Genomic DNA, 27,702 nt, shown 5'->3' with positions numbered 1-27,702 from the left:
TATTTTTTATTTGTATTTCCAAGACGTCGCGTCTCAAAGAAGAGAAAAAAAACCTAATAATAATATTGAGAAACTGTTCGGCGAGGTGACGGCCCGGCCCCGCGCTGCACGGGGTTCCCGCCGGGACTGGGAGCGGACTCCTGCGCACACAGCACAGCCGGGCGGCGCGGCAGCCCCGCTCCTGCCGGTGTGGGAACGGCTGCTTTGTTTCTCGGACAGAACTGGTGCTGAGGGGGGGATGACCGCTCTGAGCCCGCGCCCGTGGGAATAGAGGAGAAGCATTCTTTTCTTTCTTTCTTCTACGTGAAACTTGAAATGAGGAAAAGCAATTCTAGTGTAAATCACACCGAGCGCTATAATTACTATAAATAAGAAGATCTGAGGAGATTCAGTCACTGTATAGAATGGTAAAAAAAAAAATACAAAAAAATACAAAAAAACCCCACAAAAAATACAAAAAAAACCAACTCATTTCTTACTTATAATATCATATTGTTAAATAAACTGTGTGCAACAGCAAAACAAAAAGGGTGGTCCTTCTTGAATCCATGTACATGGTATTAACACTTAGTGTTTGGGTTTTTTTGTTATGAAAATGCTGTTTTCAACATTGTATTTGGACTATGCATGTCTTTTTTTTCCATTGTATATAAAGTATTGCTTAAAATTGATATAAATTACTGAAGTTTTTAACATGTATTCTGTTCTTTAAAAAAAAAAAAAGAAAAAAAAAAAAAAAGAAAGATCCATGTAATGAATGTTGGAAGGGTTTGGTTTTATTTATTTATCTATTTTTGGATCGTGCCCTCCGTGGCCGTGGAGCTGCCCCCAGAGGGCCCCGGCCGGGGGGGGTGCTGCCCTTCCTCCCCGTTCCCGTTGGCGGTGTCCGTCCGCGAGGGTCAACTGGAATAAGTTATTTCTCTTCACAGCCATTGCTTTGTAGGAGCTGCGCTGAAGGAGGGCGAGGAGGATCACCGGCAAAAGGAGAGAAGAGAGAGTGTGGAGTTCATTGTAGGCTCGTTTCTTCAGCCTGCGGTAAAAGATGAACCTATTGACTTTAACACTATTTTTCTGCTGTTAACTCTGAGTCTAGATTTGAGGGTTTTCTGTGGAATAAAGAATAACAAATCACGTACCTATGTTCCCTTTACTATCCTGTCACCTGGGCCGCTGTCCCTTCTCCTCCCGATGAACGACGTCCCCGCGCTGCCCCCCTCCCGGGGCTGTAGGTGTGAGCAGAGCCCACCGCCGCACCCGGCTCGCACCGCAGCAGTGCCGGGCGAGGACGGGGGGAGCGGAGCTGCTTTCTCTCCTGGAAGTTTCCTTGTCCTCGTACCTCTCTGCAGAAGTCTTCCTCGCAAACCTTGAGCTGTCGCACCTCCTCCGCCGCCCTCGGATCCGTCTGCCCACAGCCGCCGTCGGCGATTCGCGGCGTCGGAATTTGAGGTTGAGCTCAGTGAAGCCGAAGCTCGACCAGAAAATAAAGACGGTGAGCTCCGACGCTGGGAGCTTGAAAAAAGAGGAGAAAACGCACTATTTGTGATCAAAAAGAGGAACCTTGCGGCGTGCTGGTGTGTGTAATAAAAGCTGGTAAAGCTGCTTGGGCTGAAGGCTGCTTCCCCGCGGCAGAGCCTCACCCAACCCGGCGTCCCCGAGCAGCGGTTTCGGATCGGAGTTTATTTTAGCAGTGGGAAGAGAGGCACAAAGCTGAAGCGAAACGCTGCAGATGCAGAGCTGGGAGCGCAGCCCGGAGGGACGCTTCGCTGTGTCCTTTGAGGTTTGCTTTGCTCGGGTCCTCGCTGGGGTAGCGGTGCTGATAAGGAACGGCGCTGCGGGAACGCGAGCATCTGCGGTGCGAGGGTGCGCTGCGTTTGGTGCGGGATCTCCGTCGCTGGAGGCGGGGGCTGAGGCCTCCTGCCTTACCAACCGAGTGCTGAGCTCTGCGGGGAAAACGAGCCGCTTGAATCCGAGCGCTGAGCCGCAGCTCCTCGTTTCCACGTCTCCCACGTGCTCCGCTTTCCGCTGCCGGCCAGCCCAGCCTGCCGCTGCGACAGCAAGGGCGGCGAGCGTGTTTCTCGGGGCAGATAACGGCAGCTGAGGTTCGTCTCCGTGCTCTTCGCTGCCTCTTCCCCTGCATCCTTCAGAGCAGAGGGTTGAGGTCCTGCAGGCGGCAGCGGGCTGAGGAAGAAGAGCCGGGGCACGCAGCGCGTAGCAGAACGGTTGGGGATAGGAGCCCCATCTGCCGCCTCGCTGCAGCCACAAAGTGGCACAGGTCTGCAGCAGCTTAACCGCCCTTAAATCAGCGCACCGGGAACAGAAACGAGCCCGAGCGGAGCGGATCCCCACCGGATCCCCCGCGGCCCGCGGGCTTCCTGCAGGAGGGCAGCTCCGAGGCAGGAGGGCAGGCTGCAGCTGTTTCATCTGATACGAGAGCTCTGGGGCGGCACAGCGATGCTCAGGAGCGCGCTGAAATCAGACGGAGGCGGCCATGAGCACTGCTCTGTGCGGGCTCAGAAATCATTTGGGTTTCGGCAGCAGCGCAGGGAATGGAGGAGGGGCGCGGGTTTGCGGCGCCTGGAAGCGCAGCGCAGCACGAGGAGCCGGCAGCGCTGCGGGGCGCGCTGGGGTGGGTGCAGCAGATCCGTAACACCGCAGCGCGGTGCGGGATCGTGGAGGCCGGGGGGGAAACGAAGCAGCGCAGCGGGGCCGAGCAGCACCGCAACCCCGCGGGGCGCGGGGACGCGCCGTCCCGGAGCGGCGGCGGCAGCGGGCGGGGACGTACACGCGCGCCACGTGCTGCCCCGTGACGTCATCACTACGCGCCGGGGGAAGCGGCGCCGGAGCGCGGCATGGCGGCGGTGCGGGCGGGGCGGTGCCTGGCGGCTCTGCTGCGCGCCGGGACCGGGCCGGGAGCGGCCGGAGGTGAGCGGGGCCGAGCACCGTCCCGCTCTGAACTTCGCGGCGCCGCCGTTGGGCGCTCCCCGCGGTGCCTCTCCCGGGAGGGGCTGGCTCCCGGGGGTGCGGCTGAGCTCGGGGCCCGCTGGCCGAGGGTGGGCCCGTCACGGTGCACGTGGGGGGGTTTGGGAGCGCGGTGACGCTCAGCGTTGGGTGAGCGGTGTGTCGAGGTCGGAGCTGCCCCGGTACGCCGGTGCTCGGCCGCGGTGAGAGCCGCTCCTTCCGCCCCTCGGGCCTCGCTCCGCGTGTTGCCGTGCCTTGTCGGTTCAGGACGCTTTCTCGTGAGGTTTCGTCAGCTGTTAATGGTGAATTTGTCTCCGGAAGCGCCTGGGGCCTTTTCCCCGCTGCCCGGCGGCGGAGAGACGGCTGGAAAGCGTTGCAGCTCGCGCTTAGTGAGCCTCGGCTGCCTGGTACGGGACGGGCTGTTCGCCAAGGGTGATGACCAAAACGCTGCCCGGATCCCACAGTAACTCCTAAACGGATTAGCGGTGGTTTGTTTATTGTGCTTTGTAGGTAGGGAGGAAGGAAAAAAAGCCGTAAATACCCCAGAAGTTATAGGCAGCTGTTGTTCCTGGAGACAGCCGGTGACTGCGGGCTGGGGGTGCACTGCTCGGCCGTGGGGCTTTGCTGCCCTGGGTCTGAAGGGGCAGTGCCCTGAGGTTGGTGTGCGGCTGCTCGTGCTTTGCTGCTCCTCCCGGTGCCAGAGGGAGTGATGTTCCCTTCCCTGCGTTATCTTCTCCCCAAGGAGCTTGTCTCACACGTGTGTGTGTGTGCAACTGCTGTGTTTGCTGAGCATTCTACAGCATCTGGCGTGGGCATCAAATCTGTGAGCACTGGGCTGCCCTTCCCCCTGCAGCACAGCCACAGCTCTGTGTGTCCCGTGGCTTTGGCTGCACTCTGTGCTCTGCATGGGCCCAGTGAAGGCAGCTGGGGATGGGTGAGGAGTGAATCCTGCAGCACCATGACAGATCTGCGTGTGCAGGAGCTGCTCGGATGCATTAAGAACTACTGCAGAGCTCTTTTCTTGTGCTCCTGGCAAAGCCCAGCTCCTCTGTGCTCTTGGTTCAGCTGGGGAAGGCCCACACCCACTCCTGCCCTGGGTCCAGTGCAGCTGAACACTCTAGCTGTCACCTGGGCACGGGCTGTTCTTGTTCTGTAGCAACAACACCAGGTACTTGGCTTTGGGCAGCTCTGTAGTGCTGTGAATGGTTTTGTGTCCCCATCTGGCTCTGGCTCCATCTCCCAGCACAACAGCTGGGCACCATAGAGTGAGGGCTGGAATTAGGAGGAAAGGGAATCCCGCTTCTTAGTGAGACCTGTGCTGTTTCCTGACTTCCTTGTCTTCTGTGTGCTGCTTATCCCAGAGCTGGCTCAGCTGGAAGATACAATCTCTGTGTTCAACCTTTGATTGTGTTCTAGTGAGAGGGCCAGCGTGCCTCCGGAGAGAAGTACTGTGTTCTTGGAGGCTCCCACACAACGTTCCTGCTGCCTGCATTTCTGCTTGCCGGACGTACAGCACACAGACAGCAGAGAGCAAGGAGGAAGAGCCCCTGCACACCATCATCAGCAGCACGGAGAATGTGAAAGGTGAGCACGAATGCTGGCGTCTTGTGGGAGCTGCAGGCAGACCTGGGAGTTGCAAGGAGAACACCCTAAGGGCAAGGGGAATCCAGGTCATCTTTCACTTCAACTGTACTGACTGCAGTCTGGAGTTGTCGACCAGTATGCAGAGAGTGTTGAGATCTGCCTGGAAGGAGCTGAGGTGCGGAGGCCAAGTGTGTGCTTGGCAAAGCGTGCTGCCTCGTGAGGGGTGTGTAAACAGCAGCTTTGGTGTCACCCCTTTGGGGGCCACAGCTGCCTGCGTTCAGTTGGGAAGCTGAAGCACATGGTGAGAGGGCAATTTTGCCTTTCTTCCACAAGGACCGTGGTGAGGTACCTGATGTGTGTGCTTGTGATTTTATTCTAGGTGCAGCCTCCAGGCATGAGTTTCAGGCTGAAACAAAGAAGCTGCTGGATATTGTTGCCCGTTCCTTGTACTCGGAGAAGGAGGTAGGACACCTGCTACCTGCCCCAGAGAAGACCTGTCTCTTTTAGGGGTTATATCCCCCAGACTTGAGCTGGGAGAGTACCCGCTCCGTTTCCCAGCAAATCCTGTGCTATTCACATCCCGCGCTTTCTTGAATGTAGTTTTTTTGAGACACCTTCAAAATGTGTTTTGAAAACGAGCTCTCAAGTATGGCCATGGTGCCTCTGTGGTCCTCAGAACCTCAGCGCTTCACTCGTGGGCTCGGATGAGCCGTTCTCCTGGCAGATAATGGGGAAAGGCCGTTACTTTTCATCAGGCTGGGAATTAATCTGTGGGAGGGCGTTGGGTCCCTCAGCTGCTGGGAGCCCCCTGCAGTGAACAGGAGCACGCTGTGGCATCAGGGTGTGTCCTCCTCAGGTGTTTGTCCGGGAGCTGATCTCCAACGGCAGCGATGCGCTGGAGAAGCTGCGACATCGGCTGACGGCAGAAGGGAAGGCCTTGCCAGAGATGGAGATTCACCTGCAGACAGACAGTGGGAAGGGAACCATCACTATCCAGGTACCTCCTTTGGTAACAGGAGGGTGCTGCTCTTATCTCTAGCTTTGGTGGGGGGCTGGTGGAAGTTGAGTGGCAGTGCAGTCCCTTGGATTCTCAGCTCTGCCTGGAGAAGAGTTGTGTCCTCAGTTGGACTCTGCTTTGTGAGGCTGTAATCTCTGGGGCTGATGAGAAACTGCCAATATATCTGTTCTTCCCTTGTCCCCATAGAAAAATGTTTCCCCTTCCTTCCTTTCCGTTTATGAACTCTCAGTAGTGTTTCTCCCTGTATCTTTTCTGTTGTATTTCCTGGGTTGTATTTGCACTTCTTACCAGTAGAGAAGATGGGAGCCTGGTTTCATCGTGAACTTTGGATAGGAATTCTCTCCTCAGGGCTGAGATGTTGCATGGCAGCTCACAGACCTTCCCTCCCACCTGGGTCACTGGGAGGTGCTGGGATGGGAGTCAGAACTTCCACTGCTCGTCACCTCTGCATGTTCCTGCTTCAGGTGGTTTTGTGTCTGGTCTTTCTGTGGCAAAGATGTTAATGCAAAGAAGGCGAGCTGTTTACTTTCCTCGTGGACAGTGCCAGCTGTGAGACTGCAGCTTTGTTCTATTCTCAGGAGAGCAGAGAATGAGGCAGACAGCAGTGAGGGCTTACTGGAGCAGTCCAGAAGAGATGTGGCACAGACAAAGCACACCATGGTGTGACAAAAGCAGTAGCTGTTAGAGGCTGCTCACTTATTTTATACTTCTGTTCCCCTGCTGAACAGGCAGCTGTGGTTGCCATGGGGAAGTTGGTGATTGTTAGTGGGCAACATGGTTGTCAACCCAAAGATTCTCAAATTGCGATGCAGGAGCTGTGCTTTCCCTCACACCTGGCTCTTGCATTCCTCTGGCTGCTGTGTAAGGCTGATTTGTTCCTGAGCTGTCACTTAGGGATGATTCCCTGCTTGGGGCTGTCTTGCTCTTGCCTTTATCTTCTGTGTTTGTAGTGCACACGTAGCTTCTGACCCCATCCAGATGTGCTTAGAGCTCCTGGCTGTGGAAGCTGTCCTCTATGTTAGCTGAGACCTGTTTGCCCACCTTGCAGACTGGATGTGTTTGACATCATTCCCAATTAGAGCTGCTAGGGATTTGTCTTTTTATAACTCCCTCTCTGGCTGCCTGCGCATCTCTAATGCGACTAAATGAGTCTTAACTAGCAAGCTTTTGACTGCAGAAATACTGTGCTGAGAGAACAGCACTGCTCCAATCTCGTTTAATAGATTTGCCTTCTCAGTGGTGCCTAAAGCTCCTTATCTCCAGCAAGGGGTCTATTTATAACCTCTTGAAGAAATGTACAGAATATAAAGATTGCTTTGACCAAGCCTTGCTCAGAACGGTTCCCTACTTTCCAGGGATGTGAAGGTGCAAAAGAATTTGCCTGCAGTGATTGAGGCTGAGAGTTTAGTTTGCTGTACACATTTGGACTCACTAGAGCAAAAGCAGAAGGTCCATTGCATGTCACCTCTGGCAGTGTCACCCTGTTTTTCTCTGGGAAGGCTCCTGTTGTCTCACACCAACCTCTCAGTCCTTGTTCTCAGATCTTTATGCTGCTCTGTGCCCTTGGATTTGGTAAATCTTTCCTCCTCTCCCCTTCCAAGCCACGTGGCATGTCTGTGTCACTCCATGAGGTGGCCTCTGTGACAGAGCCATCCCTGGGGGGTGACAGTCTGGCTCCAGTGATGGACAGCGTTGATCTCTGCAGTTCTGCTTGCTTCTCCACCAGCACCTCAGTAATAAGCATTGCAGGACTCAGAGATTTAAATTCATGTCCTCAATGAGGGATATCCTACTTAAGAATTGTGTCCCCTAAGAGGGAAAGAGGGTGTGTGTGTCTTCAGCAGTTCAGTGCAGGGGGGTACCCATGCATTCACACAGCACGGTGTGGGTGGAAGCTGGGTCATGCCGTGCTGCCAGGCTGCAGCAGGGAGCCCTGCATCCTCAGCTGTGTGCAGCATCCATCTGCCACTGGGCGTGGGGGAGCAGGGTGGGCAAAACTGCAGTAGGGATGGAGGGCTGAAGCTCTCTGCTTAGCTGAGCCTCAGCTGGGATGAAGCTCAGAGATGCATGCCTCCGATTGCAGGGCTGGGTTAGAGCTTCCAGGTGTTGTGCCATCTTCAGCCAAAAAAACAGGGATCCACACACACACGTGTCTCAGATAACTCATGGCTAAAGAAGTGCAGAACCTTTAGTTTTCTTCCTCTTTGTGCCAGAATAAGAGCACGTCACGTTTAAATATGGGAAATACAGAGTGGATGAAGGGAAGTGCTTTACTGAGCAGCAGGCATTCAGATGTGGATGGGTGGAAGCTGAGCGTGCAGCAGTGCTCAGCATTGCTGTGGATGATGTTGCAGTGTTAATGCGTGGCAATGGAAAAGAAGCAAAACCTCAGGCTCTTGGTTTAGGCAGCTGTAATGGGGCTCAGAGATACCTTAGGTTGGTCTTAGGTAATGAGCAAAGATAATGATACCTAACCCAAGTTTATCTAGCAGCTACACTGAGCAGTTTGTTAATTTAAACTCAGTTTGTCGCTGTGATTGTGTACGGTTTGTTTCTAATTCACCAAAAATCATGATACAAAAGCAAGAGCTGTGAAGTGATTTGATGAGACAGGTACAGGGGCCAAGGATGTTCTTCGGAGGAAGATGGGAGTCCTCGAGGCTGGGGAGCAAACAGCACTCAGTGCTGAGTGAACACAGCCAGAGCCACGCAGAATGGTCTCTGCAAACTTCCAGCGCCCACAGCAGGAAGGTTGGAACGAAGCACAGGGAGAGCACAAAGGTGCAGTGCAGGGACAGTGCTGTAGGGTGGCTCTGGGGCTGGCTGTGTGCTCGGTGACCTGAGAAGTCCCAGGATGGCAGTTCAACCAGGTGGGTAGGTCGCAGAGCAGCAGGCGGGCTTTTGTAATTAGCCTCCAGCTAATGAAGTGTCCGTGCCTTGAATCCTGTGCTGTGCTTGTTCTCTGCTGCAAAGCTGTGTGCTAGCACTGCACGCTTTGAACTCTGAACATACCCCTCACGTCTTGTGATTGCAGAGGCCCACAGCCACTTGGCTCTGTGGCTGTATGACCAGCTCTGCTGCTGTTCTTAGGAAGGTGAAACTTTCTTAGAGGCTGAAGGGAGGGCTTGAAGCCATCTGTGGGGGAGTGCAGCTGTGTAATGGTGGTGGCAGAGCAGCAGCCGCACAGTTCTGCTGCCTGATCACAGCTTGAAGGTATTTACAGAGCTCCATACAGCCGGGAGCAGCTCCATCTGCTGAAGGCAGGAAGCACAAATGCTGCAGGAGCAGTTTGAATCTCGAAGGGGTTCCCCTCTGGATCCACTCAGGTGTTCTCCTGCACTAGGAACTGCCAGCATCCCTGCTTGGCACTGCAGTGCACGTTTCCTTCTTCCCCTGTGAGCAGCCCTGCTGCTGGAGGAGCAGTCTTTGTTCATTGCATTCACCCATCAGACCTGGGAGTCGTCCTTAAGCATTTTGCAATAAGTTTGGCTGGGAATTAAATAACCCAAATATATTCGTGGGGTAGGGATGTATTTTTTTTAACGTACTGGAATTTGGGAATGACATGCTGTGCTATAAATAGGAGTGGATCAGAGGAGCTGAGTGTTCTGCTCAGGGTCTGGCACAAACCAAACCTGAACCAGATGCTGAAAACATTTTTTTTTTCTGCACTTTTTTTTTTTTTTCCCCTGGGGAAGGGGACAGTGTCAGATTCCTGAGGTTTTGCCATGCTGTCTTTGTTTTTCCTGGCTTTTCATTGAGATGTTACCTGGCATCATTCATCTCAGCCAGGACAAGTGGGACTGCCCTCAGTGTATGTAACCCTGCAGGAGGCACTGCTATGCTGCAGTCTGGAAGGATGCAGAGCAATGTGTGCTCACACAGCACCTCACTTGGTAACCTCCCAAGTTGAAAACCAGATTACAAATATATATATATTAGTATTAATGATGCCATCTTACTTGTAAATAGGCCCACTGCATGTCACACGGGGATGGTAGAGGGTTGGTGTGCATGAGGTCAACCTGGTATCCCACCCCAAGCCATCTCACAGCAGCTGGTTCCACACAGACTCGCTTTGGTGACTCCAGCACGCTGAATTGCCACCCCTGCATCAGTGAGATGTGAGTGTGTGAGCACGCTTTGGGACGTGCAGGGTGCTGCCAGCTTTTACAACTGCACACGGGTATGTGAGGGGAGCTGAGCTATTCACCTGGCAAAAATGACCTCTTGCTCAGCCAGTTGTGCTGCTGCCATCTTCCTGTGCTCAGAGTATGAGGCATGGAGCACCCTGAGGTGTGGTGCTTCCAGCTGGGATGCAGCACTCGGGCTTGGGGACCTGAATGCTGACAGGTTCATTCTTGTGTTTTTTGGAGCACAGGGAGAAGGGGAGTGGGGGCAGGAAAAGGCAGGCAGTGTATGAAGATGAATGAATATTGCCCTTGTAGCCAGGAGCCTACGTTACCTGAGATCTGAGGGGTTTGCTGCCCTGCTGCTGCTGGTGAGAAATAAGCTGCATCTCGTTGCTCCTCACATCTCCTGTGTATTGGTGCAGGAATGGGACTGAGTGCATCACAGCTCCTTGTGCAGGGAGGCTGAGACCTGGGCTGGCATCACTTTCCAGCAGTGGCACACCGTGTTGTTAGTGGTGCAGAAACTGAAACCAGCCTTGTCTCCATATAATACTTGAGTTTCTAAAGGTCTTGGTGGTTTATAGATGCAAAACAGCTGTGGCCCCTTGGAGCTCTGAGCCTTTTGAGTCTGCTGTCCTGGTGCAGTCACAGTTGTAAGCTGCTGTTGCATTTACTGTTTGACTGGCTGGAAGAGGCTGTTGGTCAGAAGGAGAAGCTGCTTGGGTTCTGTCTGTTACAGCAATTCTTTACTGATATTTCAGATGCTATTGCTGTTTCTTTTCAGGACACAGGCATTGGGATGACCCAGGAAGAGCTTGTTTCCAACCTTGGTACCATTGCTCGATCAGGCTCAAAGGTAACTTGGGATGAGGTGCCCCTTTTCCCCCTTAGAAAAGCTTTCTCCAGTTACAGCCACGTTTGTTCTCCCAGTAATTTCTCATTCTGTCTCTTCCCTTGGCCCCCAGCCCAGCTGGGAAACTACAACCCTTCGGGAAGGTGAAACCTTCCCATGGAGTCTTCTAGCCCATAATGGTCTCTGTGTTGTGCTGGAGGGTCCTGTGGTGCCAAAGCTGCACTAATGGGCCCTGAGTGTGATGCTGCTGCACCTGGCTGCCCTTGCTCCCAGTGGTAATGGAGTTACCAGGCAGTATTTGTGCAGGGAGACAGGCTTATTTGGCATCCTATTGCATCCACGAGGGCACCAGCTGTGTCCTTGTGCTGGCAAATTGTCATATATATTTACTTGATTCTTTTTTTTTTCCCATCTCTGGAGTCACCCACTCTGAGGTTTCTTACTCCTAATTGACCAAGCCCTTGCTCGTTTTCCTTTCTTGCTAGCTGTAGCGCACATTGTCCTAGGCAGTGCTCCCCCTTTCCAGAGATGCAGTCCCTGAAGTCATTGCATGGTGGTTTAAGTCTCCTCCTTTGTTCCTTCAGGCGTTTCTGGATGCTCTGCAGAGCCAAGCTGAAGCCAGCAGTAAAATCATTGGCCAGTTTGGAGTAGGATTCTACTCAGCCTTCATGGTGGCTGATAAAGTGGAGGTGTTCTCACAGTCTGCGGAGCCAGGGAGCTTGGGCTACCACTGGTCTTCAGATGGGTAAGGCTGTGGGATGGGATGGAAGCATGCAAGGGCTGTGTCTGGATCAGGCATGAGCTGCAAGTTGTGCAAAGCAAGATGAGGCTTGTGTGCTCTTCCACTGCTGGGTTTGCTGCCTTAGATCCTGCTCAGGTTATACATAGCAAGAAAGTGTGACCAAATGTGCCAGGGTGAGCAACCACAGGGACAAACTTGCTTTGTTACAGGAGGTGTGTTGTGGACAAAGTACCTGCCTCTCCTGTTCCTTCCCTTCTGGCAGGCAGGTGGCTTTGCAGTGCTCCAGACCGGAGAACATCATACTGTCTTTGGTCTGGCTGGTCCCTGCTTTCTTGCCTGAGGGCACCCACAGCAGGCAGGGCTCATGCAGTGCAGTGACTGCAGGCACGTGTCTGCTGCAGGTTGGGTTCATGTGCTCAGCCTTTGCTTCTTGCTCACAAGTTGCAAATGTTTGTGACAGCAAAGCTGTGGTGTGCTGGACCAAGTTGAATTTGGGGCTCCTAGGAATGAGGAGCTCTGTATCCCTTAACCATCTCCTGGAAATATTACTTAGTTGTTTAAGTTATTGAAAAAATCTTTTGTAACTGATACATCAGACAGCTGTGGGGTGAGAGCTAGCTGATATACGCTGCAGTCTGTATTTCTGTACAGTTTGAAGGCTTGTCTCTAGTTACTGCTGCACGGCATTCACTTGGCACTGTGGTAGGAGCAGTCACCCAGAAGAAGCTGCCTTTACCAGAGCACAGCTGCTTTTCATTGCAACAAGCTATGGTTGAAGGTTAGGCCTGTGCAAGCTGAAGTTTGCTTGAAGTTTGTTTCCTTTCCAGTAGAGGTTACTGGTGTCTGCAGAGAGCTGTGTCCTGGGACCCAGAGTATCCATAGAGATAGATACAGCCACACACTCTGGGGGGTTTTCTGATGGGCACAGAGAACATTCAGACATCCAGGTTTTTGGTTTTTTTTTTTTAATTTTCTTTGCCTTTTCCTCCTGGTGCTGAAGTATTGTGCGAGCTGTCAACTTAATTACACATCCCATAGTAGATGTGGCTGAGGCACAAGCTGACATCGGTTCTGTTTCTAATTCTAGTTCAGGAATGTTTGAGATTGCAGAAGCATCTGGTGTCAGAACTGGGACTAAGATTATTCTACATCTCAAAGAAGACTGCAAGGAATTTGCAAATGAAGACCGAGTCAAGGGTGAGCAGAGGAGGGAAGTGCTGCTGTGTGCTGTGGGGTTGTGTGGAATCTGTTGGTTCTCCATGAGTGGGAGGTGAATTTACAGTGTTCTTCCTCTCCTGCAGCACCATTCGTGTGCTGTTAACTGAAGAAATCCTTACTCTGTTGTTTTCACAAACGTGACTCTTGGATGTATTTTCTTCCATTCCAGAGGTGGTGACAAAATACAGCAACTTCATCAGCTTCCCACTGTATCTCAACGGGAGGCGAATAAACACGTTGCAGGTGAGAGGGATGGTCACCTGGAGGGAGGGTTGCTCATGGAGTCCATTGCAATCCATTGCCATCCTCCACTGGAGACAGGGAACACAATACCACTACTGCTGTTGTCCCTGGCAGTCAGGGGAGGACTGTCCAGGCATCACAGACCCCGCAGTGACAAGTTAGTTAAAACAAGAGGAGACAATCTGATGCAAGTCGTGTCTGATACTGCGATTTTATATTTGTTTGAGAGGACACTTGCAGATTGGCAAAGCAGTTTTTATTTACAGGTGTCTTCCAGATTCTTTCCCAATCCGAATGATTATCTCAGTGCTTTATAAAACTTCTTTTAACTGTTTAAGCCAGGCAATTAGTGTGTGCTGACACCTCTTGCTGCTGCTCTTTCTGCCCTTCTTGGGTTAGCCAGCTCCAGTGAGTGGTTGTTTTTTAGCTCACCACCTGATTTTCTGCTTAGATTATTAGCTGACCACAGAGTGATACAGCCAGGCTCACGTTAGTCTGGAGTTCTTGGCCAAATTGCAGCAATCTGCTAGTTGTGAAACTAGTTATCTTTAAAGTGAAAAAACAAAACACCATTTATGAATTATTTTCTTCCAGCATCTTTTTCTGGTTGGTTAAATCTTCCTCACATAAGAGAGTGGGTGGAGAGCACATATTTGTTTGCCTCTTTTTAAGACGTGACACTGACAAGTTTCTAAGATGTACTGACACATTTTATGGTGTTAATTTATTTAATGTTCTGTAATTGGTGTTATTAGCGTCTGGTATTTATTTGGGTTCCTGCAATTATGATGTTTCTGTTTTGAAGGCTCTCTAGCTGTTTCCCTTAAATTGCAGAAGTAGAAATAGATGTAGACAGGTGCTTGGTCTTCCTGCCTGGCAGTCAGTAGAACACACTCCCTAGAGAAGAGTAGTACTGGAGCAAGGGGTGAAATTGCTTAATGGAGTACTTGTATGTTCTTATCAGAAAGTGTGTTTTCCATTGGGATAAAGCAGCAGCTTTATTCTCATCACGCTCCTATTTCAGACCTCTTTTTCCAGGATCTTTTTTTTTCTTTTTTTTTTTTTCCTGTTTTTCCACACATCAACATCAGTTCACTGTAAACAGAGCAATAGATCCCTGGTGTGGGTTTTCCTATATAAGATTTTGAATGCCTGCCATGTAGCTGACAGTGTAGAGTTATAGGCTTTTATGGTCTTAACTGTGATAACTGTAGCTACAAGACTCTGGGAAAGCAGGACTTAACAGCTGCCATGAAGCACCTTAGTATCTGCTTGAGTCTGTAGTCCTACCTGTGACCCTGCAAGCCCTCCAGGGCATTTGGATGCTGGAAGTATTAGGAAGGTACTTGTGTAAGGAGGCAAAATCAGCTTTAAGGAATATGGAAGCGTGGTAGGATTGCCATGAGTTGAATCCTTCGAACTGTCCTGCTGGGTGTTTGTACTGTCACCTGTGATTACTCCTGCCTCATTAGGGCTCCAGTGGTGAAGAGTTGCACTAAGTGTGGTGGGCTCATCTGTCGGGAAACAAAGAGTTTCTTAATTGGTGCCCATGTTTGTTAAATAGACAGAACCTCCCCCCGCTGAACTTTAACTTTTCTTTTCCTTGTTGTTCTGAGCCTAAGATGCTTGACCAGCAGTGCTAGTCAGCTGAGCTGTGCTAACTGTTCAAGATGCTTTTGGCTAGTGTGAGGTGATGGAAGATAGCCAGTTAGCCAAATCCCTTTTGTTTTGGGCTAGACAAATCTGCCATACGTGTGCTGCAGGGCTGGAGTACCTGCTTGGAAGGTGATCAGAGATCAGCACTAATTTGTCAGTGCATGAACCGTGCTACATCCCACTGCCTTCACGCTGTGACTGATTGAAAGATGACATTTCTTCACTCTATTGCCCTGAGTGAAAACATAACTCCTCTTCTTCTGAAAGAGGAGCCCTGTGCTGAGAAGCCACGTGGGATGAGAGCTGATGGGAACTCATCTTCCTGCTCCTCCACAGGCACTCTGGATGCTGGACCCCAAGGATGTCGGCGAGTGGCAGCATGAGGAGTTCTACCGCTTCATAGCACAGGCTTACGACAAGCCCCGCTATGTCCTGCACTACAGGGCCGACGCACCCCTCAACATCCGCAGCATCTTCTATGTGCCTGAGCAGGTAGGTGTCCAGGGAACTGTGGGGTATCTGTCCAGCTCCTCAGGAGAGGAGGTAGCCGAGGCTGGAGAATTGCAAGGAGGAATATCCAGCTTGGCATCTTTGTGGTGTGCTGGAAAATAGTACTGAGCCGTGGCAGGAGCTGAAGGTGACTCAGATCCATAGAGAAGACAGCTAAGGTTCTGTTGGATTCAGTACTTGGGGGGGGAAGACCACGTTATGTCCTGGTCAGCTGGTGCAGCTGCACAGATTGCTGCAGCGTGGTGTGCAGTTAATGGCTGGGCACTCTGCACAGTGCTGGTGTTACTTTTCTGTCTCTTTTTCTTTCAGAAACCATCCATGTTTGACATCAGCAGGGAGCTGGGTTCCAGCGTTGCCCTCTACAGCCGCAAAGTTCTCATTCAGACCAAAGCTGCAGACATCCTGCCTAAATGGCTGCGCTTCCTTAGAGGTGTGTGCTGGGAGCAGGAATAGCAGCCTGGGGAGCAGGGCTTCCACTGGGGGTCAGGTGGGGGCTGCTTCCTTCCTGAGCCTGGTGCTCATGTGTGCCTCACTGCTCAACGGTTGCTCTGTGTTCCAGGTGTTGTGGACAGTGAGGATATACCCCTGAACCTCAGCAGGGAGCTGCTGCAGGAAAGTGCTCTCATCAGGTAAGCAAGTAGATCCTGTGGACTGGTGAGGCTATTCTGGGTCTCTTGCTGGATAGCTGTGAGAGTGTGTCCTGTGTGTGCCTGGTTATGTACGTATTGAAAATGTGAACTTCAGCAGTGTGTTTGTGCCACAGCCCTAGCTATCTCCAGCTCAAGAGCTACTCTTGACTGAAATACAAAACAGATCTAGAACCACGAGGGAAAGAGACAGTGGCCCTAGAGTTCCTTCTTTGTCCTCGTGTTTCCAAATGCATCCCTGAAACACAGCGGAGAGATAGAGATGTTCACTGAAAGTCTCACCCTGGTCTAGCAGCCATCTTCAGAAAGGCTTGTTCCCACTGCAGGAAGCTCCGAGATGTTTTGCAGAAGAGGGTGATAAAATTCTTCGTTGACCAGAGCAAGAAAGACCCTGAGAAATATGCAAAATTCTTTGAGGACTATGGAGTATTCATGAGAGAGGGAATTGTCACAGTAGCGGAGCAGGATGTCAAGGTACCAGCTGCCCTTATGCACTGAAGCTGATGGGAAAGAGCATTTGCTGCTGCTACAATGAGGGGGATGGCTATTTCTCTGTGAATCTTACGTGCCTCTGTTGTTCTTGGGTCTGGTATGACCTAAGGGTTCCCTGCTGCACCTCGCTTTAACTGACTTTTTCTGACTGGCTGCTGCTTCCCACTTGTGTTGAGACATTGTGGAATCTCTGTACCCTCACATTGTCAGCCCTCGTTGATGTAATTTGAACTACAGCCTGCCATAAAGTAGAGCTTCCCCCTATTGCTGTCTTCAGCCTGGATTCCCATTTCCAGGAGAGCTCAGCTTACATCATGTCTAGGTCACTTTCCTGCCTCCATAATATCTGGACCAGGAAGGGGGAAACTATGAATCCCCTGAGCCTTTTTGCAGCAGTACTTGCTGCAAACAGACCTGCCCACTGCAAAGAGATGCCCTGGGACTGGGAATGGTCAGCAGAGCTTTGTGACCTGCTGTCAGCTCACAAGAGCACGTTTCTTCCAGGAGGACATAGCAAAGCTGCTGCGTTACGAATCGTCGGCCCTGCCTGCAGGCCAGCTGACCAGCCTGACCGAGTATGGCTCCCGCATGAAGGCGGGGAGCAGAAACATCTATTACCTGTGTGCACCCAACCGACACCTGGCCGAGCACTCACCCTACTTTGAGGCCATGAAGAAAAAGGACATGGAGGTAGGTGAGAAGTTTGCTGTGGCCGGGGAGGATTGACTCAGCTGCTACATGGTAACAGAGCCTCTCAAGGGTTTGCTTTTGTTTGAAGCCCTGAGTGGAAGTTGAACCTGCTGGTTTCCTTTGTGATGTTCTTGCTGTTTAGTGCAGAGTTGCCTCTGGAAGAGGGAAGTGCCGTTAGGTCTCAAACTAAACGCTACTGTCTTTTTTTGGCACAGGTCCTGTTCTGCTATGAGCAGTTTGATGAGCTGACGCTCTTGCACCTTAGGGAATTTGATAAGAAGAAGCTCATCTCGGTGGAGACAGACATTGTTGTTGATCACTATAAGGAAGAGAAGTTTGAGGACAGCCACCCAGGTATCGTGGGGTTCCCCTGTCCCATCCCACTGCATGCAGTCCTGCTGTCTGGTGTCAGGCAGTGAGGGTGCACCTCTCCTCACGCTTGCAATTCCTGACTTACATGAGCATGCACACTCCTCATACCTTGACAAAGGGAGGAAAAGAGGCATAGGTAGGAAAAGAGCTTGCCTTTTATGGCACAGTTAGGGACAAGGAGATGAGGCAGGTGTGTGCTGAGTGGTGCTCCATTTCCATTTCTACAAGAGAGCATGTAAACAGGAGTGTGAAATTGGCTGAGATCAGGAGTAAATCTTGGTGCCTGATGTTGCACAGAAGGTGCATGTGCAAGTGTGCCCTCTTTCCTCTGCCAGCTGCAGAACGTCTGACGGATTTAGAGGCTGAGGACCTGATGGCCTGGATGAGAAATGCCTTAGGCTCTCGAGTCACTGGTGTTAAGGTACGTATTCTTCACCTGGGTAGTGAGTACAGAAGATCTACAGAGAGCACATTCTGGGAAGAAGAGGCAGAGGTTGACTGGGGATCTGCTGCTACAGATTTATTATTTATTTATTCGGACCCTGAGAGAAATAATTCTTTTCTATGCCTGCTTTCTATAAGTGACATGGGATTTGTCATTTGGGTGGCCCTTGTGGCAATGGGAAGCATGACTTTGTCACGTGTAATGTGCAGAGGCCATTTTAGTCACTCATACCTAAGTTAGCAGAACATGCTGTTGACTGATCCTGTGGACTAGAAAGGCTCCTTAGCAAGGAATGTTTTGGATCCAGCTGTGAGCTACTGCTTGTGGACTAGTGGAGCTACTTGGGATGCCAGCTGCCCTGCCTGTTTAGATTGCTCCTGTGGGATGGGGACAAACTGTGTGAGGTCTCGGTGTGGGTCTGTGCTGAGAAGACCCTCAGTCTCTCAACTTGTCGTACTTCCAACTCACATAAGTTTTCCTTCTCAACTCGGACTGCTGTTTTTGCCACAGGTGACCACACGGCTGGATACCCACCCTGCCATGATCACTGTGCTCGAGATGGGAGCTGCCCGCCACTTTCTTCGTATGCAGCAGCTTGCCAAGACCCAAGAGGAGCGTGCTCAGCTCCTTCAGCCCACTCTGGAGATTAACACAGGGTAAGGGGTTGAAATAGCAGTGTTAAGGACTGTCTTTCTGCTGGATTGGAGGTAGAGAAGAGGGCAACGTAAAGCCCCCGGGTAGCAGAACTCTCCCCATTAAGCGCAGGGTGTGTAACAGCTCCTTAGTGTGTGAGGCTGCATGCCTCACCCACCCTTACTGCATTCAGCCTCCAAGGACTGTCAGGGTTATAGTGCCAGGAGAGAAGAGAGAAAGCCCTGGAACAGGAGCAAGGGAGGTGGAGCTGTTTTTCCTTTTGGTAGAATGTTTTCTGTCCCACTTTGGCTTAGGTGCTCACTCTGAAAAGAAGTTTCTCACATGTCCAAAAAATGCTGAGCCTTAATGTTGATTGTCTCTCTTATTCTTACAGACACACTCTGATTAAGAAGCTTAATGAGCTCAAGGACAGTCAGCCTGATCTGGCCCAGATGTTACTTGATCAGGTGAGAGCCAGACCTTCTCAGAGCCACCTTGCAGTCTGTGGCAGGGAGCAGGGTGGAGCCCTTGTAGCAAGCAGGATTCTCACTCTCCGTGGTCCCCACTCTGGGTTTTTCTGCTGCTTGTGCTCCATGTGTTTTCCTAACAGGCTGCCTAGAAAACATTCTTGGTCTCAACGTGCAAGGCCTGGAGTGTGACATTGACTTCTTCCTCAGCAGTCACTCACCTTGTTCTTCCTGCTTATTTAATACTTTTCTCCCTCTCAGATTTACGAGAACGCCATGATAGCAGCAGGACTGAATGAAGATCCCAGACCAATGGTGAGCCGGCTGAATGAGCTCCTCACCAAAATCCTGGAGAAAAACTGAGCTCTGGAAGACTTAAGGATGAACTCTGTGCTGATACCTCTTTCCTCAAGTACAGTCACTGTGTCAGCTATTGCAGCATCTGCTTGCATGCACTGTACAGTGAGGTGTTCACCTGGCAGGTAGCCATGGAGAGTGCAGGGGACCTCCAACCACCGCTGCACAGGTAGGAGCCCGTTCTAATTACTGGGCAGTGTCATCAGCCTGCTCAAAGTGCACTGTTCTTAGTGAGAGCAAAATCCAGAGATGACAGCTAAAACAATATGCATAAAATTCTGACACAACCCTTGAGAGCCTCCTTTCATACTGTTTCTAGAAATGGCCTTTCCCAAAACAAGTGTTGGTAGCAAGAGTCCCAGTTAAGTCCATGATATATACCCTCTGTCCACTGAAGGAATGAATTTCTGTGCACCACTGTGTTCTGCACTAGCACTGACAGAATCCATTAATTTGTCAAGAAGCTTCCACCTCTAACCAGGCACAGTGATCGTTCACTGCCTTTAGCAGACAGATACTGCTGGTGGAACATGTTGGTACAGTCCCATGGCAGAAAAGATGAGCAGGCTGCTGGATAGTTGAGTTCATCCTTGTCTTGCTGCAGAGAAAGGGAAGTAACTGGGGAACAGCTTTCCAGTGTACATCTTTCTGGAGACTCTCCAGGGCTTTTAATCTCTTCTGTGGGATAAATTACATGTCTGGCTGACCTGTATGATAAATAAATGCTTCTTTTCCAAAGCTCCGCACTCTTCTGGTTTTCCCCTTACTCTGTTGGTCTTTGTGTCTTCCAGCTGGTGATTTCACAGTTCTCTCTTCTGATGCTACTTGGTCCTGCAGAGCACTGGGTGCTACAGTGGTGGGAAGAAAGTGCTATGAAAATAGCTCAGCAGAAGAGGTGTTTGTAAATATTACACGAGATTTCCCTCTATGCATCTGGTTTATACTGCACAAATTGATTTACAAGAATTCTTTCTCCCTTTTCACCAGGGCCTGGGAGGCAGCTGTGATATTTGTTTAGCTTATCCTTAAATTGCCAGATTATGGTTCTGAAACTGAATTTGGCTAAGTGTTGAGACTCTGTAGTGAAAGCCAGCAGCTAAGCTGGCACAGGTAAACACGTGTAGGGTTTTGCTCCTGAAAGCAGACAACGTATGTAGAGTACAGGTATAAACTTCAGAGATGGGGCAGCATTCTTTCTTCTCAAGTAGATGTAAGATCCTTTGCTGTGAAAATTGATGTCAATACACAGAAAAAAATACTGGTTGTAGATTCACATCAGAGCTCTGTATGGCACGTGAAAGAAGCTATTTGGTGTTGCTACACGGCTAGACCTTTGTACTGCAGTGTGTCTCTTGAACACAGACTGAAGAAATGAAAACCCTTGGCTAAAAATGCCACAGGTGAGTGCCTCAGCCTGCAGGCTGCTCACCTGCTGCTTACTGATAGAGCAGCTAAAAATAACATCCGCTGGTATAGTGCTTGAGCTGAAGCTGGGTGCTTGTTCATAAAATACAATGCAGACAGCAGCAGAGCATGCTTACTCCAAAGACAGTTATGAACCATTTGACTTGTGTTTAACCTCTCAAGTCCTGGAAGTACTCAGGGAATCCCAGCAGCTCTTGAGGTGCTAATACTTTTCCCTCAGAGATTTGAGACTAAAATATTGAAGAACGTCTGTTACTGCAGTGTAAACCAACCCTTTGTGACAGTCCCTATCAGAGTGAGAGGCAGTGATAGTCCTGGGACTCAGTATGCAGCAAGGAGTGGTAGCAGCAGGGTCAGGACAGTTCTTTGACCCAAATCTCACATACTTGGTCATGTAGCTGTTTCTAATGCTTTGTCTAAGCTTTACAGTTCAGTGCACCAGCAGTCTCTCAGAAGCTGCCAGCATGGGCTGGTTGTGTCCTTTGCTTCTGTGTTTGCTCTACCAGGTTTCCCCATGGGAAGAATCTCGTGGAGCTTGTTTGGGTTTCTGGCTGTAAACATTGCTGAGCCTTGCTGCATCCAGAATATTAATCTTTTAGCTTTGATTTTTACTGGGCCTTTGTTAAACTGCTGCCTGTTGGTTGTTTGTTTCGTTTTCCAGAAGTGTGGGTTGGGTTCTTTTTGCAGAAATACTTTTTTATGAGTTTTGTGTGCTGACAAACCTCCAGTGATAAACAGCGTGGCCTTTTCTTCTGCTCTACCCTGGCTCATCAGCCATGTCAAACCTATATTCTCCAGGGCAGAAGATGGAAAATATTTATAGGCAGTGAAATCCAGTTTGAAAGGACATTCCTGAGACCTTGTGTTTTCAAACTTGGATAGGATCCCTCTCACGTCTGGCTCAGGACCTTGAAACTGGACCAGCCCATAAAGTAGTACACACAGGGCCAGATTGAGAACAGAGTTTTCTCTCGTCCAGACTTCCTGCTGAGACTATCGAGAGAGTCTTGGGCAGGCTCCAAATCCGTGATTTATGGACAGACCACAAGCCAGGAATCTGCAATCTAAGCTCCTGGAGCAGCAACTGTTTAAAACATTGTGAGAAGAAATGGCCACTGTTTCCAAAAGAAGGAAACGTGGGAGCCATTAATAATGTTTAGCACTACTGTAGTGCTTTACAGTTGTGAATTAATCTTCTCGCTGTCCTCGTGAAATAATTCAGAAATATTGTGCAGATAAGATCTGCATAGAGTTCAAATAAATTTCCCTAAGACCATAGTCAGCCTGAGATAGGGACTTAAGAATCTCAGCCCGAAGTGAAACAAACCTCCAGAATCCAAAGACTTAAAGACAAGTACCTGCTGGGTTTGGATGAGACGGTCAATACAGATGAATGAGAGCTTTGAGAGCGTTCCTAACCAATGCACTGTTCAATTGAAAATTCTTCCCAGTGCAGTCGTGAGTCTGCCCAAACCTTAGTAGTGAGATCATACTCTTTCTCAGTAACCCCTGGGTTCAGAATTCCTGGGATTTCAGAGAAGACCTGGAAGCCTGGCTGCTACTGGAATTGCCCTGTACAAAGTCATTGCCAGCTGGTTGTCACTTCTGTTTCTCAGGAAGAAGAGATGGCATGCAGACTTTGCTGTTCTGTCTTGCTTTTTTCCCCCAAAACATCTTGCCTCCTTAGCTGTCTTGGGGCAGGCTGAGCACAGGTTTTGTTTTTCTTTCATCTACAGGAAAGTCTCCAGACAGTCATTAGTTCTCCTTTTGCTGTCAGAATGATTTTGTTTCTCCTTTACCTCCTGTTTTACGCTTCTACTCCATCTTCGCTAGAGCACTTAGTTTGCAACACAGTCCAAGCCAGGAGGGCAGTTTTTCTGCCACATGGGCTATGTCACTTCTCCATCCTCATCCATGACTGAAGTATGTTCCTTGGTGCTGTCTCCCACGGTCAGAACTGGAGCCCCTTCTAGCAGGAAATTTATCTCAAATCACATGTTCATTTGCGTTTGCTGCTCCTGGAAACAGTCTGGATTGTGAACAGGTGGGAATGGGTAAGAAAAAAAAAAATGATTCCATCAGTCCTGGTCCAAATTGAATGGTTGGCAGCAGTGCAAGGACCACAGGCTTCTGGAAGTACTTAAGCTTGTAAGGACTCCTGATTGTCTCTTTGCCATTAATGTATTTACATGCAGCACAAGGATGACAAATTGGTAAAAGAAGCACTTTCCTTCTCTTTTTGAATCCATCCTGCAAAAGGTATCATAATGAATTGCTTGCTAAACATATCCATACAATATTACTGCAAATGTTAGGACATTATCTGCAAGGGATTTGGGTAATAGCAGTTAACAAAGAAGCAGTCTACGAAGCCAAGCAAAACTTGGTTCTCTTTTTGCAGCCCAAGTAAATGAGGGGTAATTGGGGTTAAAAGCCTGCTCTGGAAATAAATCAGGAAGTAAAGCTGTAGTGGAACCATCCCACATTAAACTCTTAGAAACTTGGGAAGTCACAGCTGTGACTGGAGGCTGAGGGAGGTTCAGCTCAAGTTTTGTTTCACTCATGTATCTCCATCACTGGACTTGTTCTTTCTAAAGTGGTTTAGCAGATTTGTTAAGGAAACGAGCATTCTGCGTTGTCATGCAACATGTGTGAAGGAATCAAAACATAAGGGATTTTTTTTTCTTGTTTCTTTTTTAGTTTGACGTTGTGTTTTCATGTTTTTAGGGATCCTTAGCATACGCTTAGTGCTCAGTCCCCTTACCAGATGAGAAATTCTTCTTGGAAGTTGTATTTGATTTTACCTCTCAGGAGAGCAAGACCCATTTTGGTTAATAACAAATCAGTTTGAAATACACGCTCTTACCTTGTGCTGTATGACTTACTGAATGGAAACATGCATATTTTTTGGCAGGCTTGAAAGTGGAGATGGGGATGGAGCATGCCATCATATCCAAACTCGCCTTTAATAATTAAAAAATATAATTCATCTGGAGGTAAATGCTGCTGTGCTGACTGCTTTGCCCTTTCAGGACACTCAGTGCACTGCATACATGCTGAGCTCCATCAGCCAGCATGACCAAAGTCCATCAGATTCCATGAAGGGCAGATTAATGTAATAAATTAATGCAAAAACTAAATTGCACTCAGTCCTCCCTCTTCTGCTGTGGGAATCGGCCCTCTTGGCTGCTTCTCTGATCACTGTTGACCTAGGTTGAATCAATTTGTATTGAAAGCTTTAAAAAGTTAATTTGCAGCTGCTAAAGAGCTACCAGGGATACAGCTGTTACGTGGATCAGTGTGTTTGCACTAAGACTCTGCAGAGATAACAATGAGACACGTTTCTGAGAAATGCTGAATGCAGCATACTGGGGGATAAGTGTGTGTATTCATTCAAATGTGTGTATGCACAGATATCATAGATACAGATGCACGTATTTACTGTAATCAGTATTGCATGGTGACTTCAAGGACCGTTGTTTTTTAGAGTATTTTATAGTACAGTGCCCTCAAATTTCATAGTAGTAGTTTTCTACAAAGAAAACTCCACGCTGGAGTGCAATAGTAACCACAACATGTATCATAAGTCTTGTTACTTCAGGAATCTGTCTGCATGGTTGCAATTCATAGAGTACCACCACCTCCTTATTCAATGAATCTAAGGTTTTCATACTGGAGTTTAAAGCACTGAGGCCCTATGCTCATACTTCAGATCAGACGTGTCTGTCAAAGCAGTTTTACTTCTGCCAGCCCATGCTCTCCATCATGCTCTTGATGTCTCTTAGATCTTTTTTGAGTGATGTTTGGTACAAGTAGCAGACAGGGTTTGTGGCAGAAACCGTGTCCCTGTTGCCCTGAGGAATGGTGAGGGGCTTGGAAATGTCTTATAAATAGATACCAGTTTAGTAGCTGGCGCATACTGGTAAATGTTTTCGCTCCTTGTCAAGCCTGTATTAGAAATAAGCTTGGAAGGTTTCAGATATTGGAAAAACAGATGCTTGCATGTGTTACATGTTTCATGCTTCTGGGAAGCCCTATTCGTCAGTGTCTCATCACTTCTGGAATAGAAAACTGCATTTTTCTGAAACGTAGCAGAAAAGAGGAGGCTGCAGCACTGCAGCAAGGTCTGCTGTGGCTGAAGCTGTGTGTTCCCCCATCCGTGTGACAGGGAATGCAGCCCACACAGCTTCTCCCACCAGTCTTCCTACCTCCCTGCTACCTTCCAGGCAGCACGTGGCCACTTAGTTCCCGTGCCAGCAGTGCTGTGCTGTAGCTGCGGGGACAGGAACGTGTACCGAGGGTTACAGGACGCTGAAGCTTACAAGGGCTGCTCAGCAAGTTCATCCAACCCACCTGGTCCCTGCTTTGCATCACATCTGTGGAAACACCATGCAAAGCTTGGGTTGCTTGGAATAACTGAGCTCTCTTGCCTAAATTAAGTTTTCTGCTTCTCTGATGTTATTATTTTTAATAGTTGGTGTTTTTACACTTATGGCATTGTGCAATGAATGTCACCACGGCTCAGCTTGGTGGTTCTTGTGCCTCAGTGCAGTACTCTTCAGTGTTAGTGTGATGTTTTGCTTGCAGGCTCTCGCAGGATTCTCTTAAGCGTGCTTCTAATTTCCACACGGCACAGTAACTTGAGAAAGGACCTGAAGAAACCAGAAGTGTCGAAAGACGCAAAACAAAGGATTTCTAAATATCATTTCTGAGTTCTCCTCCTGTCGCGGGCACACGGCAGCTCCTGAGGAGAGGCACTGATGGCTATTTCCACTGATCCCACACACGGGAGGAAATTGCCTACGCAATAAGAAACCAGTGGCGGGAAGGCAGCGCGCATGCTCACAAGGAGCGCGGGCGGCACCGCTCGCGCATGCGCGGCACCGCAGCGTCATCCTGACATGCGCCGCGTTCATGCGCACCGCGCCCGGCGCGAAGGGCGACGGTTGGCGCCCTGCGCATGCGCTGCGGCTGGGCGGCAGTGCTGCCCGCCGTGGCGGTGAGGCGCGAGGAGCGGCGGGAGCTCGCTGTGCCGCGCCGAGGAGGTCAGCGACGGGCCGGGCCGGGCCGGGGCGGCGGGCCGTGAGGGCAGGGCCGAGCGAACCGCTCCCCAGCGGTGGCGGCGGGCGGACGGCGCGGCGTCATGACGTCATTGCGGCGCCACCGTCGGCGCAGCTCCACCTGGCGGCGGGGAGGGGGCGGCCGCGGCCTTTGGGGCGGCTTCCGTGCGGGCCGTGCGCAGCGGGGTGTATGCGCTCCTTGAGCTATATAGGTGCACTTGCACTTGGAAACTCATTAGGAAACTCATTAGCAGTCTTTGTTAATCTGCTCCCGTAGAAGCTCTCTTTCGTATCTCCGTTGGAAAGCAGGGTGTTTACCTCCCGAGCTGTAAGTCCCAGTTAGCAGTGTGGAGCACTGCGACTTCTGCTTGCAAAGGGTCCTGTCCTGCCAACACAGATACCCTTTTTTATTTTCTTCCCTTTAATAGGCAACAGAGATTCATTTTGAAAGCCCTTTTATGAACAGAATGTTAGTTTCACGTAATTTTTATCTCTAATTTTAACGCAATTCCTTGTTTACATTCAGTGTTACCCAGTTCTCCTAATGTTATTTTTCCTGTTGCTCTGGTTACTTCTCTCACTCTCTAAAAAGCAAATTCTGCTAAATAAGTATTGCTTTCTTTACCTGAACCTCCAGTCACATACTGATATTGAGTCCTTCGTTCTTGTTTCTTTTTACATTAATCATTTCCCTGTTGTTTTCAGTCATACTGAGTAACCATTTTTGGAGCCCCAGCTGCTCATGCTTCTGTGTTTGCATACAAGTGATGGGCATTTGCACCTGAGCAACCGTTACCCTTTGTTTTTACATTACTTCCCCTTTATCCTTCCTTACAAGTTGTAAAAATAAAAACCTGCTCTTTTGGCGAAGTGCTTTATAAAATCAGGTCGGTTTCTGCGGCGTCACAAAATGTAGAGAGGCATTCTGTCATGTAAGTAGTGACTTAAAATTAATGTCGAGCACGTGATAAAGTTTTTACTGGGTATAGAATACTTTACCATATGAACCAGGTAGTAGCTGGGGGCTAGTGACCTGAGAAGTGTGATCACGGTACTCTGATGGGGTATAAAGTAATGTAAGGGATAACATCAGGCAGATGTGGACACTGGCCAGTGCTGAGATTGCTTGCTACGATCTGTTGATGATGCTCCTAGCTATGTTTTTCTTGCGTATATAGGCTTGCAATGATTTGTCATTTCCCATGTTTCCACATCTGTTTTTCTTACCCTTTTCTGGCTCAAGAAAGCTGACGGGCCAGGGCCAGGGCTGGGGCTTGGTACCTGACTTTGAATGCCTGTTCTGCACTCACTTGTTTTTTCCTCCCTGCTGTCCTCAGTTATAATGGAGTTACGCTTCCACAGACAAATAGAACCTGCCCCGTGCAGCTTTGGCATTGTGTCTTTGTGCAGCAACGTGTGTGTTGAAGGTGCAGGCTACCAGAGTCCAGTGAAGAGTCTTTAAAGAAATTTATGGAGATTTCAGAAGTCGTGCTGTGGAAATGCATGACTTCTCTCCATCAGGAACGGGAGGCATTGGGAACCTGCAGGAAGACTTTTTGTTAGAGGATTTGGTCTGGAAAAATCCCTCGGGGCCATCTTGTGGTGTGGTTTCCAGAGCAAACACTACAGAAATTCTTTCCCTTTGCAGTGTTTGGACTGGCACAACCCAGAGGTTTTCTACCAACCTCCACATCTTCAGCTTTCAAAAAAAAGGAGACAGGGAAGGGGGCAGTGAAACTTTTAGTGCCAACTCAGCAGCGCACATCCCAGCATCTTGCCAGCACTGGAATTAGCAGCCTAGATCCACACACACCACAGCAATTAACTTGCTTCTGAAGAGTGAGGAGATAGGTACCAATCGCACCGGTCCTGTTCTTTGGCTTCCCCTTAAATCAAGGCCTGCCTTACAGGACCAGGACCACTCCTATGTTGATCTTGCTGCTGGAGGAAGTGGGAGCAGGTGCTCCTGCTGAGACAGGTGCCGCCCATCCTGCAGCAGCCTGTGCTACCTGGTATGCACCCTTTTCCTGCCAAGGGGGTCCCATGCTGCAGACAAGAATATTGAGCCTGGCAGGCTGCTTTCCTCATGGTGGCAGGGGAGAGGAACTGCTGCAGAATACTGCGATTTGTGCTGTCACAAAAAATGAAAATCATTTGGATTGGTTTTTGCCTTACTTCCTAGAGTTCAGTCATCCCAGT

General features: G+C 49.7%; 1 protein-coding gene across 1 annotated transcript; it reads left to right on the top strand.

Annotated features, from left to right (window-relative positions):
* Positions 1-2,849: 2,849 nt before the first annotated feature.
* On the top strand, positions 2,850-19,100 carry TRAP1 (TNF receptor associated protein 1). Its single transcript, XM_065732467.1, has 18 exons — positions 2,850-2,922; positions 4,375-4,542; positions 4,922-5,004; positions 5,399-5,539; positions 10,478-10,549; positions 11,131-11,291; positions 12,376-12,485; positions 12,676-12,749; positions 14,742-14,897; positions 15,225-15,345; positions 15,475-15,544; positions 15,889-16,036; positions 16,559-16,744; positions 16,960-17,098; positions 17,452-17,537; positions 18,072-18,217; positions 18,589-18,661; positions 18,923-19,100. Exons 1-18 carry the CDS (start codon positions 2,850-2,852, stop codon positions 19,022-19,024), a joined length of 2,109 nt encoding a protein of 702 aa, XP_065588539.1. The 3' UTR covers positions 19,025-19,100.
* The last annotated feature ends 8,602 nt before the right edge of the window (positions 19,101-27,702 follow it).

Source organism: Cyrtonyx montezumae, unplaced genomic scaffold (assembly GCF_038088225.1).
Source record: "Cyrtonyx montezumae isolate F1298 unplaced genomic scaffold, pur_monq_1.0 scaffold_16, whole genome shotgun sequence".
NCBI classification, from domain to species: domain Eukaryota; kingdom Metazoa; phylum Chordata; class Aves; order Galliformes; family Odontophoridae; genus Cyrtonyx; species Cyrtonyx montezumae.
This window is presented reverse-complemented; position numbering and strand designations above follow the sequence as displayed.

What these genes read in the sequence shown, in the direction of transcription:
- TRAP1 (XM_065732467.1), top strand. Translation starts at nt 2,850, where the DNA reads ATGGCGGCGGTGCGGGCGGGGCGGTGCCTGGCGGCTCTGCTGCGCGCC. An exon ending in ACTCTGGAGATTAACACAGG is followed by an intron (nt 18,218 to 18,588) that starts GTAAGGGGTTGA and finishes TTATTCTTACAG; the next exon opens with ACACACTCTGATTAAGAAGC. An exon ending in CCCAGATGTTACTTGATCAG is followed by an intron (nt 18,662 to 18,922) that starts GTGAGAGCCAGA and finishes TCTCCCTCTCAG; the next exon opens with ATTTACGAGAACGCCATGAT.